This window comes from Esox lucius, chromosome 12, assembly GCF_011004845.1.
Source record: "Esox lucius isolate fEsoLuc1 chromosome 12, fEsoLuc1.pri, whole genome shotgun sequence".
In the NCBI taxonomy this organism is placed as follows: domain Eukaryota; kingdom Metazoa; phylum Chordata; class Actinopteri; order Esociformes; family Esocidae; genus Esox; species Esox lucius.
This window is the reverse complement of record NC_047580.1, coordinates 31,352,086-31,367,922: the sequence shown is the minus strand read 5'-3', so window position 1 is coordinate 31,367,922 and position 15,837 is coordinate 31,352,086. Positions and strand designations below refer to the sequence as shown.

The 15,837-nt window shown below is 45.0% G+C and overlaps 1 protein-coding gene across 6 annotated transcripts; it reads right to left on the bottom strand.

Moving 5' to 3' along the window:
• Window positions 1–5,060: 5,060 nt before the first annotated feature.
• On the bottom strand, window positions 5,061–15,565 carry eif4ba (eukaryotic translation initiation factor 4Ba). Of its 6 annotated transcripts, none has more exons than XM_020052046.2 (14): window positions 15,440–15,565; window positions 14,598–14,721; window positions 14,207–14,356; window positions 13,201–13,406; window positions 12,805–12,921; window positions 12,619–12,673; window positions 12,369–12,521; window positions 11,791–11,904; window positions 10,887–11,123; window positions 10,350–10,581; window positions 6,720–6,796; window positions 6,317–6,536; window positions 6,093–6,133; window positions 5,061–6,000 (listed from the first exon to the last, which is right to left on the bottom strand). In XM_020052046.2, exons 1-14 carry the CDS (start codon window positions 15,548–15,550, stop codon window positions 5,981–5,983), a joined length of 1,857 nt encoding a protein of 618 aa, XP_019907605.1. In that variant the 5' UTR covers window positions 15,551–15,565; the 3' UTR covers window positions 5,061–5,980. The 6 variants fall into 6 exon arrangements, 5 of the variants coding, with proteins under 5 accessions (XP_019907605.1, XP_010891698.2, XP_012991962.2 ...); XM_010893396.4 differs by lacking the exon at window positions 15,440–15,565 and adding an exon at window positions 15,097–15,433; XM_013136508.3 differs by lacking the exon at window positions 15,440–15,565 and adding an exon at window positions 15,097–15,433 and having other exon boundaries at window positions 14,207–14,353.
• Between the last annotated feature and the right edge of the window lie 272 nt (window positions 15,566–15,837).

Genomic DNA, 15,837 nt, shown 5'->3' with positions numbered 1-15,837 from the left:
GACATTTGGGGTTTGTACCCTTGAAACGCCACTGACCTCTCAGCCTCGGTACGAGTCTCCTCTACCTAGAACACTTAGAAACTCGCCAGATCAGTTCCGATCACTGCCAAGTGAGGCCAAGTGGTCCGGGCCGCGGGCCACTGTGACATCTATGTTTTTGTCCACACCTCGGGGAGCACACAAAGTGGACTTATAAATAAATCCCCTGTGACACTTTTATAGTACCGAGAAGAGGCCACGCTGTTCTCCTAATGCAACTGTGGGAAAGACACGTTTGTTTTAATCTTGGTTTGTTTTCTCCTCTGGTCTTTTTGGGTGTTGTTTGTTTATCCTGCTCAGAGTGTTTAGGCTGCTACATGTGAGCTCACTGATTGGGGCTTGGAGACTATGCCCCTTAAAAGGGGAAATTCTTGACACGCCTCCAAAACACCCTCTCTCAATCCATCCCTCCCTTTTCCCCGCTCTGTCCCCTCCTCTTTCGGTGGAGTGAAAACAGCAGCCGGGCTACGTCGTGTCGTTGTAAATGCTTTGCTGCCTCCAGACTGCCTGTGCAGGTATTCGCTCCCACCCCCAAACCTCGTCCACAGCTCCCACTGCCCCTTTTCCTGCAGCCTCCACAGTTTTATCTGTTTCCAGGTCTCTTTGCTTACATCCGAACCCCTCCTGCTTTAACCACACTAAGATGAACTCCTTTTAATCAACTTACAGCCCTGATGTCTTGTGTGGAGCACTGACCGTGGGTATACACCTTGGGACATAGCTGAGAAAATGTAGCTAGCGTAAGCCTGGCTTCCTGACGCGCAGTAATGGTTGTCAAGGCATGCCAAGGAAAGGGAGGTTATTGGAGGTGGAATACTGCATTCATTCATAATCAGATCGGGTAGGAAGACACGTGACGGCGGAGCAAAACAACACTCGCCATCTTCAGAAATGCAGACCGTTTTGGCCAAGAACCTAAAGTCTCTTTTATTTACAACCTTACAAGCTGCCTTGGGTTTAAGACTGGGGCAGCAACTGATTGATTTGTAAAAATGTTTTGTTTAACTTTAGAAGAGTAATCGGGAGGACAGTGGAGAGCTCTGATAGGAAGAGGAAGACCCTTTAGGGGAATAAAAAAAAAATCACATTTTTGGAATACTTTGAGATAAAATGGGGAAAAAAGTACATTTGTCAGGAAGACAGAAAGGAGTAACACAACAATATAATTAGAGCGACCAAATATGGGCTGAGAGAGAAAGAGACGGAGAAAAAGAGAGACATTAATTTGTTGTGATTCTCACGAAGTACACCCAGTGGGCGATTTACTAGGTACACAACCGTGTTCACTGACCTCTTCAGACTTAGTCATGTGGTCATACTTGTTATGTAAAGTAAGCAGACTGCTGGCTAGATGGGTGCACCCAATAAAAGGTCACCTGAGGGTCAATCGGCCGATCCCACATATGTACAACAATCTACAATACACAATGTCATGAACAGGGCTATTTTACAACAGTGGTCTTTTTTGCACTGTTTGATTAATGTACCATCACCTGTAAAATAATTAGCAGCCTAAATGAAGATGAGGAAAAAAACACCTGTAAAAAATAAACAACAGGAAAACTGCTCAGAGAAAATATTTTATTGCACAAAAGATAGGTGTCAACATGATTTTTACCCCTAAGGATTCGAAGAAAATAAAATCTGCATTAGCAATTAACTTTTTTAAGAACATCTCAGTAGGGAGCTTTAATGTGGCTTTCATTTCCTGTTTCACTTGGGGTATAAAAGTGAAGTAAAACATGTAAATACCATTTGTTATCCATCACCATAAGCAAACACAAAAGTGATTTTCTTTTTTAACCTTCATGAATCAGGCAATGGGTACACAAATGTTATAAAAAAAGGACAACAATTGGTTCTCCAAATCCTGAATGCTGACTAGCTGAAAGCTGTGGTATTTAAACTGAAGTTAATCTTAACTTCTCTACCATGAACCAATGCTTCTAGAGAATGTGGCAGGATGTCTACGTGTCCAACACCAGGCCAGGACCTCCGCATCCGGCATCTTCGTCTGTGGGGTCGTCTGAGGCCAGCCACCAGGACAGCCGGTGGAACTGTGTTCGCACAACCAAAGAATTTCTACACAAACTGTCAGAATCCCTCTCAGGAGAGCTCAGCTTCAGTTGGCGAATGCTCACCTTCTGTGGCCACTGGCACGCTGAATGTGTCCTCTTCACGGATTAATCCCGGTTTTGCTCAGTATAATTGCCGGGTAACTGGTTTATAATAGCAATAGGGTGCCTTGGGGGATGGTATATTGCCACTAGCCCAGTATACCATGGCTGACCATGCCGTGTCAGGAACATTTTGCTGCATCCTGTCTAAGAACAGCTTTTAGCCATGGTATAGTATATTGGCCATTTACCATAGCCCCTGATGCCTTACTGCTTAAATATACAATTTACTACTGAGGGCAAAAATTAAAAGTAAAAAAACAGAAAAACATTGGTAAACCTGGTAGAGGACACAACTGCATCTTGCCCCCAGGCACAATAAGGTGGGTTTGGGAGGAACCAGAACCGCAGAGCCACACTTGTACAGTGACAGAACTTGGTTGCATCTTCAGTACACCAAGTCGCTAAATCCACAGCTAGAAAGAAATGTTCTGAAAAAGGCCTTCATTTAGAGCAACCAACGAATTTAAGGTTGCTTGGATGTTGCAGTTGGCTTGCAATAACATGCCAACACCAGTGGTGTTGTCTGTGGTCCAGAGGAGGGCATGATAGTAGACAAGAACTTCATACTTACTATAAGATATAGTGGTGGATCTTTGATATTATGAGGCAGTTTAGCAGTGGTGCCAGGGCTCATGTCATTGTGAATGGCATCCTGACCTCCGCCACGTACCAGGACATCTGGTTGCCCATGCCAGGCTGAAATCTAGCCATAAGTTGATGTTCCAGCAAGACAATGACCCCAATCGCGCATTAGAATCCACAGAAAACCTATCTGGGGTTAGGCCAAGTTTATTTTATTATGTTGATGTGAGTTAAAGGGACTCCAGGGTCTGGTAACATTCTTTATATAGGAAAGTCCCATGAGATCCTTTTTGATTAGTTTCCCAATCTCAAAACGATGGCCTTATTGACGTTACCCTTGTAAAGCAGAGGGTGGAAGAAGTACTTAAGACAAATTCAACACCCTTGTATGATCTGATAAATGTTTCATTTTAGTGGATTTCCTTGAATCGTTAATGAAGACCAATATGTTCCAATGTTGGAATATCACATTACATTGTCTCCCCGTCTTGTTTCCTGGACCTGCTGTTAGCCGACCACTCGTCCAAAGATACACGGTCAACTGTCTCTTTTCTCCTTGACCAAGCAAAGATTTGTGCCAAAGTTGTGGTCAAAATCCGTCAACAGGAAAGAACCAAAACACGGGCCGTATCACAGACAACAAGGTAAAGGATAACACTAACAGGCTAACCCAGTGAAGTGCTAAATATTCGAGTTCAATGTGGGCAGTACCTATGTATTTTCATAAGGGGTGGGTGCTCCTACTAAAAGGCAAAGTTTTCAATATTTAAAGCTATGTCAAAATACTCCTACAGTATGTCAACAGTAATTGTGTAATTCAATAAACTTAATGATGTAAGAAAAAGGCACAAAATGCCAATATAGGTATCATTGATCTGGAAAAAGATTTTTGCCACAAATGCCAAATTATAAAGTTAAAGTTTGAAACAATGGCCAAGCAAACACAGCTAAAGCATAGATTGCTGACACATTTTTGTAAGTAGAACATGCAATTTAGTTATGTGTGTAAACTCTCCCTATAATGTCAAAACCAGGAAGTAAAGGAACAAATATCAATCAATCCTCAAATGATAGATTGTCATCAATCTGGTGACTTGGAACCAAAAATTTTTCAGTTAGACACAAAGGCTGGAAATTAATATAGCTTTTGCAAAAGGTTGTGGTCAAGGTGGTGGAAAGTGTAGAGGATATAGGAACACAACATGTGCTGCGTGGATGTGCCAAATACACACCACTTTTATGACAACTGGGGTGAAAATATTACAGATTTAAAAATTTGCTTTACAGAGTACGAAAACCCCACGTCATTGGCTGTTGTACAGAGGTAGGAGATTGAATAGTCACTTAAAAAAGATTCAAGTCCCTTTCGTGGGAAGAGCAGTTCAACAGTCACAACGCAGCTGTGCTGAGGTTATTGCCTTGTAAAATTCCTTCAATTTTACTCTGAATTGGGATCGGACGCCCAAGTTCCTCCCCATTACAAACCCCCTCCCCAGCCCTTAACCTTGACTGAGCACAGCCTGGCCTTCGTATCTTCCTCCCTGGACAGACCAACTAGACACCACCCCGGGGGGTGGAGAGGCCTGCCTGTGTCCAGGAATAGAACACATGGGAGAAAAAGATGCTGGGAAAATGTCAGGGGTTTAACTGTGGTTCTGAGCGCATGCAGCTGTTCCGGCCACTAGATACAGCAAACTCCTCAGAAACACTGTTTCTCGCTCCCTCCTTCTCCCAGTTCTCCACATCCCTCTCAACACTTCCTCAGAGTAGCACAAGCGACGCCTGTTTCCCATCAGTGCTGCGACGGACAGAAACTAAAACGAAAAAGAAATGCACTGGGGGGGGGGATGCTCCACCTCTGCTTAATGGGCCCTGTCCCATAAGGTCAGAGGTCAAAACCTGGGCAGATACCCAGAGGAGTACAAGGGTCAGGGGTGTGCAGAGGAAGGGGTGGGTGAGAGAGGTAAGAGAGATCAGGAAGTAATGAGATCAATCATCAAACAATTGATTCTCATCTGTTCAAACATAATAACCTAAAATGTGACAAAGTAACCCATTTCCACCATAAGAAACTGAAATCTTGAGTGATTTAGAGATTGGTTAGGTTAGAAACGATGGGTAAAACTATGTAATGAATTCCCCAACTTTGGTCAATCTCTGCCCCTCTATGACCTTGTTAATAATGACCTGACTAACAGCAACCCAACATTCTACACCCATGCACGTTACACAGAGAAACAGGGAATGGCTCCACATAGCTCCATCCAGAAACATTTAATGGCATCTTCCTGGTCAATAACACGTGTTAGTCGGTTTACATACACACAAACATACAGCAACTCCAACAGATATTCCGCAAACTCCAGTCCTTGGATGAGAATAAGTGAGGATCACGCCTCCAATGTGGTCACGACACGGTTCACATGGTTTTCCGTGACATGGCTGCCTAGGCGTTGACACCCGGGCAGGTCCGGATGAGACAATGAGAAGAAGCACTTCCTTTCTGGAGAGGAAGCTGGAAGCCACTGACGCTGTATTTGGACAGGGGCCGGAAAGGAACCAGCTAACGACAGACGATGACCAGCGGAACCCAAACATGACATCCCCTCATTGTGGTAAAAAAAGAAAGTGAATGTGTGACAGCAGACCCCTAAAACAGGGGACTGTTTTGTCTGGTTTTTCTTTTTAAAACGTTGACCTATCCCTCTCTAAGACCGGCACTCCAGCAATAGCATGACCAGGCATAGGAAGCTCAGATGGCCGACATAGTCTAGGATCAAGACTGGCGATTGGTGACAAATCTAACAGCACCTGTAGCGATTGGTTTGCTTGGTCTTACTTATTATTATTTTTTAACCCCTCCTTTATAAAACAGTTGTAATGACTTGAATTGGACCTCCTGTCACTCTCTCCGATCTGACGCCGTTCCAGCGTTTGTGTACCTGGAGGAGTAAGAGTCCTGAAGCTGAAGCTCGGCCTTGGGGGTGGCGTTCTCTTTAAGCAGGGTAGCAGGCGGGGGAGCTTTTGTCGCTCCAGCCAGGTTTTTTTGTTTTTGTTTGTGCAGAGCAGAGAACTCGTCCGTTACATCATCCAACCTTCTTCCCTTCTGCAATCAACCTCCCTCCGCTCCTATTGATCACGTGGGTCTGCGTCCATTACGGCACAACAGTGCCTCCCGCCTATTCCCTGAGCTCGACCGCTGCAATGAGAAGTAGGGGTTTGACATTGAAAAACTTGAATATCCACCACAAAAAAATCCAAAAAACATCAAGGCGGTTACATTAACTTTACCTTGTTTGTCCGACCGAGGCACTTCGCGGTCAGTCGAGGAGCTGAAAGAAAGCACACAGTCAATGAAGGATGTACAGTGGATGGCGGACTGTACCGCTAAAACCACAGTTAAGCAGCTTCTCCACTGCACCAAAAATATTGTGCGTTGTTAGAGCACCAAACACAGGGCCTGTTCTAGGGGAGGTAGGTGTGTGGGGCGTTGGGGCTATGGGACGACCTCTGACCTGTTGAAATGTGGGAGTGTGTCACTGCGGACCTCGCCCTGACTTGACCCTCTAGCGGGCGTGGTCCTCTTGGTCCAGGCGTTCTCCTTGGGGGGCGGGGCGAGCACCACCTTCAGGGGCGGAATGTCCTGTTTGGGCAGGGAGGGCTGGGTGACGGGGGAGGAGGGCTCCTCCTCACGACCGCTCTCCACGGAGCGCTCACTCTCCCGGCGCTTGGAGGCTGGCGACGGAACAGGAAGGGAAGATAAGGAACACGTCCAATCGTCCGACAGGATGTGTGTGTTCTGCTTTTAATGCAACCCCCAGGAAAGGACCCGGTCAAAGCACCAAACTGCCCTTAAAACCTCTCAATGACAACAACCCACGTCACGTCATTACCCATCCTAGACAGAAAAACCGTCACCTCGGCCAGGCTGGGAGGACTCACTGCCGGTCCGAGAGCGTCCTGGGGGTTGATCCTCACTGCGCCAGCTGGGGTGCCTGAGGAACGGTCGGGATCACGGATGTCATATACACAACGTTCATTCTACGGACACATTACATTAACATTTTAGTCACACAGCCGATGCTACACCCGACTTACAGGAACATTTGGGGAGTTTTTCTTCGATCCAGACTTTTTTTGAATATAATACAAAAACACTGGTGCGGTCATGCTTTTACCAACTTAGAAACATTGACGAAATAAGATCGGTTTTATCTTTTGAGGACGCAGAGAAAATAATACATGCTTTCATTTAATCTCGCCTAGACTACGGTAATGCTTTGTTTACATGCCTCAACAAGAAGTCCATAGCTAAGTTGTATAAGTTGTACAGGATTCAGCTGCCAGACTTCTTCCAAGGAATCAAGGTCTCATATATCCCTAGCGTTGGCAGCTCTACATTGGTTACCGGTAAAGTTCAAAACAGATAAAAAAAATTATACTTTTCACTTCTAAGGGACTACACAGTCTGGCACCAGATTACATTAGTGACATGTTAAACCCATACTGCAATGTTACGCCACTCAGATCAGCTGAAAAATGATTTTTGGCTGTCCTGGAGTCAAGACTGAAAACTTAAGGAAACCGGGCCTTTGCTATACGAGCCCCTAGACTCTGGAAAAGCCTACCACAAAATGTCAGAGATTCTATGTCAGTGCACTCTTTTAAATCTTACCAAAACACTCATTATTATAACATGGCTTTCACTAATTTTATCATCATTTTGCTGATTATTTTTACGCACATATATACATACATACATATATACACATATACATATATATACATACACACACATACACAGACACACACATATATATACATACATACATACATACATATACATACACACACACATATATACACTGAACAAAATAATAAACGCAACACTTGTTTTTGCCCCCATTTATCATGAGCTGAACTCAAAGATGAACATTCAATTCATGGGCAACAGCTCTGGTGGACATTCCTGCTGTCAGCATGCCAATTGCACACTCCCTCAAAACTTGCGACATCTGTGGCATTGTGCTGTGTGATGGAACTGCACATTTTTGAGTGGCCTTTTATTGTGGCCAGCCTAAGGCACACCTGTGCAATAATCATGCTGTCTAATCAGTAGGGGTGTAACGATCCATCTACTACATCAATGTATCGATGTATATTCCTATAATCCAACTACATCGATCTGTGCTCAGCAAGTAGGCCTTCCGGACGACATATATCGATCTAACATCGTTTGAAAATGTAATCAATCGATTGTATCGATACTAGGAAATAACCCATTGGATTTAAAACAACAGCAAAAGTAGCAGGTAAACCTACTGTTAATTCAACCTGAAGAGATGTTGGTTGCACTTTATTTTTGATATTAATATAGTAGTATTTTCATGTTGAAAAACAACAGCAAAAGTAGCAGGTAAACCTACTGTTGAAATGTTGGTTGCACTTAATGTACTTTTATTGAAAATGTATTGAATATTGAAAATGAGAGCAGAACATTTTAACTTCCTGTTAATTCAACCTAAAGTGTTGGTTGCACTTTATTCAAATAAAATGTGAATGCATTTGCCATTAATTGTTGTTTACTTGTTTGTTTGTATCCTTAATTAATTGATACCTGATTCCCTTTCAAGAAACAACAGGAATCTAGGAAACTTCACCTGCACTGTCCAGTATCCAGGTATTTTTTTTCCAGAGCTGTGTATATACAGTGGATATAAAAAGTCTACACACCCCTGTTAAAATGCCAGGTTTTTGTGATGTAAAAGAAAGAGACAAAGATAAATCATTTCAGAACTTCTTCCACTTTTAATGTGACCTATAATGTGAACAATTCAATTGAAAAACAAACTGAAATCTTCAAGGGGGAAAAATGAAAACCTTTCAATAACCTGGTTGAAACTGGGAAAGTGTTCAGAATTACCAATCACATTCAAACTCAAGTTAAATAGAAGTCATTACATACCTGCCATCATTTAAAGTTACTGTGATTAATCACAAATACAATTCAGCTGTTCTGGTAGGATTTTCCTGACATTTTCTTAGTTTCATCTCAGAGTGAAAGCCATGGTCTGCAGAGAACTTCCAAAGCATCAAAGGGATCTTATTGTTGAAAGATATCAGTCAGGAGAAGGGTTCAAAATAATTTCCAAAGCATCAGATATACCATGGAACACAGTGAAGACAGTCATCGTGAAGTCGAGAAAAAATGGCACAACAGAGACATTACCAAGGACGGGACATCCCTCCAAAATTTATGAAAAGACGAGAAGAAAACTGGTCAGGGAGGCTTCCAAGAGGCATACAGCAACATTAAAGGAACTGCAGGAATTTCTGGCAAATACTGTCTGTGTGCTACATATGACAAAAATCTCTTGTATTCTTCATATGAATGGGCTATGGGGTAGGGTGGCAAGACGGAAGCCTTTTCTTACTAAGAGAAACATCCAAGCCCGGCTAAAGTTTGCAAAAACAAACATCAAGTCCCCCAAAAACACGTGGGAAAATTTGTTATGGTCTGATGAAACCAAGGTTGAACCTTTTGGCCATAATTCCAAAAGGTATGTTTGGCGCAAAAATAACACTGCACATCGCCCAAAGAACACCATACCCACAGTGAAGCATGGTGGTGGCTGCATCATGCTTTGGGGCTGTTTTTCTTCAGCTGGAACCGGGACCTTAATCAGTGTGGAGGGAATAATAAACAGTTCCAAATACCAGGCAATTTTGGTACAAAACCTCCCGGCCTCCGTTAAGAAAGCTGAAGATGAAGAGGAAGTTCACCTTTCAACACAACGACCCAAAGCACACATCCAAATCCACAAAAGCATGGCTTCACCAGAAGAAGATTAACGATTTGGAATGGCCCAGCCAGAGCCCAGACTTGAATCCAATTGAACATCTGTGGGGTGATCTGAAGAGGGCTGTGGACAGGAGATGTCCTCGCAATCTGACAGATTTGGAGCGCTTACGCAAAGAGTGGGCAAATATTGCCACGTCAAGATGTGCCATGCTAATACACTCCTACTCAAAAGTGCTGTAATAAAATACTTCAACAAAGTATTAGTTTGAGAGTGTGCACACTTATGCAACCTGGTTATTGTGAGTTTTGAATTTTTTATTCTCCCCCTCAAAGATTTCAGTTAGTTTTTCAATTGAATTGTTCACGTTATAGGTCACATTAAAAGTGGAAAAAGTTCTGACATGATTTATCTTTGTCTCACTCTTTTACATCACAAGAACCTGGCATTTAACAGGGGTGTGTAGACTTTTTATATCCACTGTATATATTATAATTTAGATTCTTATTTTTATGTATTTAAATTTCTATTTTTATTGTGTGTAAAGCACTGTGTGTAATTGTACTAGAAAAGTGCTATACAAATAAAGTTATTATTATTTTTATTTAGGGTTAAGCACCTTTTTCTGGGTTTCAAACCAGCACCCTTTTGGTAACCAGCCTGATAATCGAACTGCTAGGGTAATGGCAGCACTACCACAGTTTGTTTCTCTTTGTTGACCTTCGTCCTTCTGACCTACGCAACATACCTCTCTCTGGGCTTGCGGTCTGGGAATCTGTCCTCTAGCTGTCGCTGAAGTTTCTCCTGTTCCCTCTTCAGCTTCTCCTCTACCTCTCTCTCCTTGGCTGCCGTGTCAACAGGCTTGGCCCCACCGAAAATGGAGGCGGCCCTGCCCGAGGGGGCTGACGAGGCGCCGCTCTGCTCCGTCTCCTTGGGTACGCTGCGGGGCTTCAGGACCAGCCGTGGCCTCTCCACCGCACCTGGGTGTGATCACGAAGGTTTCAACATAAACCCTTCGTACCCTGCACTGGTCACTGGACCACTGCACGTTCACAATGACACGTCGTCAACTCAAATAGACTGGAGGAAAAATGAAATGCAACAATTTCCTGAATTACACATCAGAAGAAGAAAGGTGAAATGGCCACCGGCATGTTTGTAAACAAATTTGTGCACGGCATCCAGGAGAAAACCGATATGGAAATGTACTAGGGGGTTTTCATGAAACGTGGGATCAACACTTCGCCGGTCGTGTTCGTATTTTCGTTCAACGTGCATTTGTCACCTCTGTCCTCGCGGCTTTCATCCCGTCTCTCGTACCGGTCCCCGCCGCGGTCTCCGTAGCGGTCCCCACTACCCCGGTAGTCATCGCGCCGGTAGTCATCCCGCCGGTAGTCATCCCGTCTGAAGTCATCCCGTCTGAAGTCATCCCGCCGGTAACCGTCCGGCCCTCCCTCGTCGCGCCTGTAGCCTGCTCCGAACGTCCTACGTCCGCCACCAGCGCTGCGGGAGTCAGAACCACCTGAGGGAGTGCATGGTTAATCCCATTAACCACCTGAGGGAGTGCATGGTTAATCCCACTAACCACCTGAGGGAGTGCATGGTTAATCCCACTAACCACCTGAGGGAGTGCATGGTTAATCCCACTAACCACCTGAGGGAGTGCATGGTTAATCCCACTAACCACCTGAGGGAGTGCATGGTTAATCCCACTAACCACCTGAGGGAGTGCATGGTTAATCCCACTAACCACCTGAGGGAGTGCATGGTTAATCCCACTAACCACCTGAGGGAGTGCATGGTTAATCCCACTAACCACCTGAGGGAGTGCATGGTTAATCCTATTAACCACCTGAGGGAGTGCATGGTTAATCCCACTAACCACCTGAGGGAGTGCATGGTTAATCCCACTAACCACCTGAGGGAGTGCATGGTTAATCCCACTAACCACCTGAGGGAGTGCATGGTTAATCCCACTAACCACCTGAGGGAGTGCATGGTTAATCCCACTAACCACCTGAGGGAGTGCATGGTTAATCCCATTAACCACCTGAGGGAGTGCATGGTTAATCCCACTAACCACCTGAGGGAGTGCATGGTTAATCCCACTAACCACCTGAGGGAGTGCATGGTTAATCCCACTAACGCCTCTCAGCAGAGTGCTGAATGCTGAAGGCATTGCAACTGACCTCCTCTGTCGTCTCTGCGATCCCGGTCGTCGTAGCGCTCCCTAAACCTGTCCTGGCCCGCCGCATAGCGCTCTTCTCCCCTGGGCCGGTCTGACTCGTGGCGGTCACGCGACCCTGGACCAAACGGCAGACAGAGACGAGGTTAGAGGTTCTCCAGCCTGGGTCTGCCAAGCGCTGCAGGGAGGAATGTTCCGCGGGTCTGGGGGATATATCCCTGTGTGTGCGTGACATAAATAGCCACTTAAGGAGGTCAAAGGAATGCTGTGAAACGTTTAGCCAATCGGTGCATGGTACTGATGAAATGTTTCTGTGCAATGCGGGTGTATTCATAGGGAAGATTCAAAAGTTGAACTGTTTCCGACACCTCCAATGTATCCTCGAAAGGAGAGTGAAATTGCTTAGTGGATGATGTAAAAAAAAGAACAAACGTGTCAGGGTCGGACATCATAATAGAAACCAGTGATCAAAGACGCATTTGTATGCAAGCGGTTCACCAGAGCAACCGAACCGAAGGCTTGAGAATGACTGCTGTGTGGTTGATGTGGAGGACACAGGGAAGCTTCCAGAACTGTACTCACGGTCTCCAAAGGCCTCCTCTCTGCGAGGTGGCCCGGTGTCGCCGTCTCCTCCGCTGGGCCGCGGTGCCCTCCAGTCTGAGTCGGTCTTGTCTGGGCCAAAGTCCCCGCCGCGGTCCCTCTCTCGCCCACCCCCCATGGAATGATTATCCCTTCCTGGTTACAAACACCCAGGAGAGTCAGGATGGAAGTGGACATGTACAACTGCATCTGAAACTGTCTTTCCGATAAAAAAAAAGGATCAGATACTCACCTTTATCATTGGACTGATCTGCAATATCCACACGGATCCTTCTGTTTCCTAAGTTCTGTATTCAGCAAGTAGAGGTAGAGTTAAAAAGGGGAGAAAGAGTGAAAGCTATTTAATGACTCCTACTGCAATGTATGGGCATAACCTATTAAATGGTCTCATTTTCTTTGTCCCATGTTACTAACTCACCTCTTCATTTAGACTCAAGGCACTCAGGAGGGATTCCACATCATCAAACTCAGCATAACCAAAACCCTTCAGTCGCTCTGGGTTACTGGGCTCTCTAGGAAGACGCACTGCGCTGATCTAAACAAAGAGAGGAGAGAGAGAAACATTTCTAATTTAATAATATAATTAAGTATTTCGTTTAATATATAACCCAATTAGCAGACGATTTTCACCTAAGCGACTTAGTCACACTATCAAACATTTAAGTCCCCAATATCCTGGCTTTGCAAGCGCCACGCTCCAGCAGGAGAGCTACAGAAGACCCACAGAGAAATGAACTGTGTGTGACACGCCAGACAGGGGGCCCGTTTCCTGTTTACCGTGCGACCACCCGCTCTACATCAGAAGTGCTTTTACCCCCACGCCCCTGAAGAAGTCCTTGATGGAGTCCTCCGTGACCTCGTAGGGCAGGTTGCCCAGGAAGGCGGTGTAGGGAGGGCCACGGGGGATACGAGAGCGGTCCACGTTGGGCTCCCGGGCTGAGCGGGGCGCGGTGGGCAGGATGGAACGGTCGATGGCCGGGGCGCGGTACACATCGTCCTCAGTGTGCCAGGATGTGGACACTGGGGGGGGGGGGACACAGTGGACGAAGGACAGGAAGGGTCTATTGATGATTGCAACCAAAGTGTTTGGACTTTGATTGATAACCCATACCAACTGACTGTTGACTAAATATAACATCAAGTGGACTCAAATAGTGTTTGGCCATGTATTCCAGCACTTTGTGTTCGAAATGATCCAACACAGAGAGGGTTAAAATGCAAACTGAAAATGACCTCAAATGAACGCCGTAAGCCTGCACTTTAACCCTACAGTCATTGTTTAATTTATTAAAAGATGCGGTAGAATACAGAGCAAAAACTAAATGTGTCCAAATATTTTTGGAGTTCATTGGAAAAATGCATCATGCGCTTAGTTCAAAACCACAAATAAAGGCCAGCAAAAAAGATGCTTATTTTACTTTGTTGTTTCAAACCAGATGTCATTTAAGAACAAAGCCTAATTACAATGAAAGCCCATCTAGACACACCAGACAACCCTGGGTGAAAGTGATAACAAACATTTATATAAGAAAGTACAAAACAGATGACTACACAGGCAGAAGCAGAAGTACAAGAGCAAACAAACAGTGGGGTCCATGAGCCTGAAGGTGTGTGTGTGTTTGTGTGTAGTTGTGTGAAGAAACACAATTCATACATAAACATAAGGTGCCCTCTGTAAACAGAAACTGCAATGTCACTGACTGAAAAACATGGGTCATACGATTATTTTAATATCATGGATGGAGATTCCTTGAATTGAGCATCACAGAATTGGTAGGGGAGACAAAAGTGGGGTAGAATACAAACAAAGGGTCTCTCACCCTCGGTTTCCAGGTCATCCGTTTCATCCGCCCAGCTGCTATGGGTCTTGGCGGGGGGGTAACTAGGGGGAGCATTCCCTCCCTTGTCATCAGCAAGGAAGTCGGTCAAAGTCAGGGTCTTTCCCTTCTTATTCCCCTTCTTCCTAGCTGCTGTGAGGGTGGAGGGTGACATTTAGCTCCTTGCTCTGGAGAGTCTCTGACAACACTGACCGTGATTTTTATTTTATTTGCAACTCTTTGAATTATTGTCAGTTTCATAGCCCGACCGACCAAATGCAACATATGCCTGTTGCGCCATTTAACGGGACACACTCACTCCCCCTGGTTCAACTGCCTGATTAAAAACAAAGAGCCAGGCCCTCCTGTGTTTGGATGGATATTTCCTTCTCACCCCTTTTCAGCCACAGTGACGGCTGGTTTACCAGTGCAGTGCAGGTTGGCTTGGGTTTGAGCCTGTCATGTGAGTCTGGCGACAGTGTTTTGGGGTGTGTTGAACCGGGGTGATTTTCCTGTAGCTGTGATGGAACCAAAACAGGCCTGGAGATTATTGTACACTGAAATATACCAGATCCATTGGGTTACTCCAGGGCCATATGGTTCAAAGTCGCCCTGTTCAGTTGCTGTGCAGAAAACTGTCCAAGAAACACCTATGGAATCAGGACTTGCCATGCCTTACAAGGTTCCGTTTTGATTGGCAACTGCTTAGATTACCTCCCCATTTCTATCGGATTTTGACCCCACCCCCTAAAAAACAAACAAACATTAACTATGTTGGTTTACTGCGCATGCCCAAGATTCTGTCAAAGCAGGCTGGCTAGCTGTCAACGCTCTGTTTACGTTGATGCCAGAACTTGGGTCTACAACCTTATCACCAGGGTAATATAACTCACCGTCAACATACTAGCAAACCAGTTATCATAATCCAATACAAACACGACACTATGAAGACACACGCTCATTTCTGTACACAACGACCAGCTGCTCCTGACGGAAAACACACCGTAGTGTGTGCGATGTTTACTCCATCCATGCCCTCTCCCCGCAGGCAGCGTCGGCCAGAATACAGAACAGCAACAACACAAAGCACGTAATGTCTGACAGACCCGGTTAAAAAAAAAAGTATGCATGCATTTCAAACTGTTACTTAATTGCTATCTATTATGCTTAGGCAATGCAACACAATGCATATGTTGGCGCTGGCAACATTCGACCCATTGCAGAACTAATCCTCACCTGACGCTGCCATGTTGGTGAACGACTGGCTGGACCCCGGATGGAGACGTGGGGACGCAAGAATCCGCACGCATTTTTTCGCAACGTGTCCTTGGACGGGCTACGCAGCATGTTGTCGAGCACAGTCCATCACCACTGGATGGCAGTGTTGGTCAAGTTTGAGTCACGTTCTCAAGGGTAATTCAGGAGGCACGAACCGGTATTGCTTGATTTATAATTAAGTAAAACAAAAAAAGATTTGCCTTCAATCTGCACACAATACCTCATAATGACAAAGAAAAAAACACGTTTTGGTAATATAATTATGATTGTAATTAATTCCATAATGATACAAAATCTGAATAAGTGAAGGGGTCCGAATACTTTCCTGACCGCATTACATGTTCACGGATCAATAC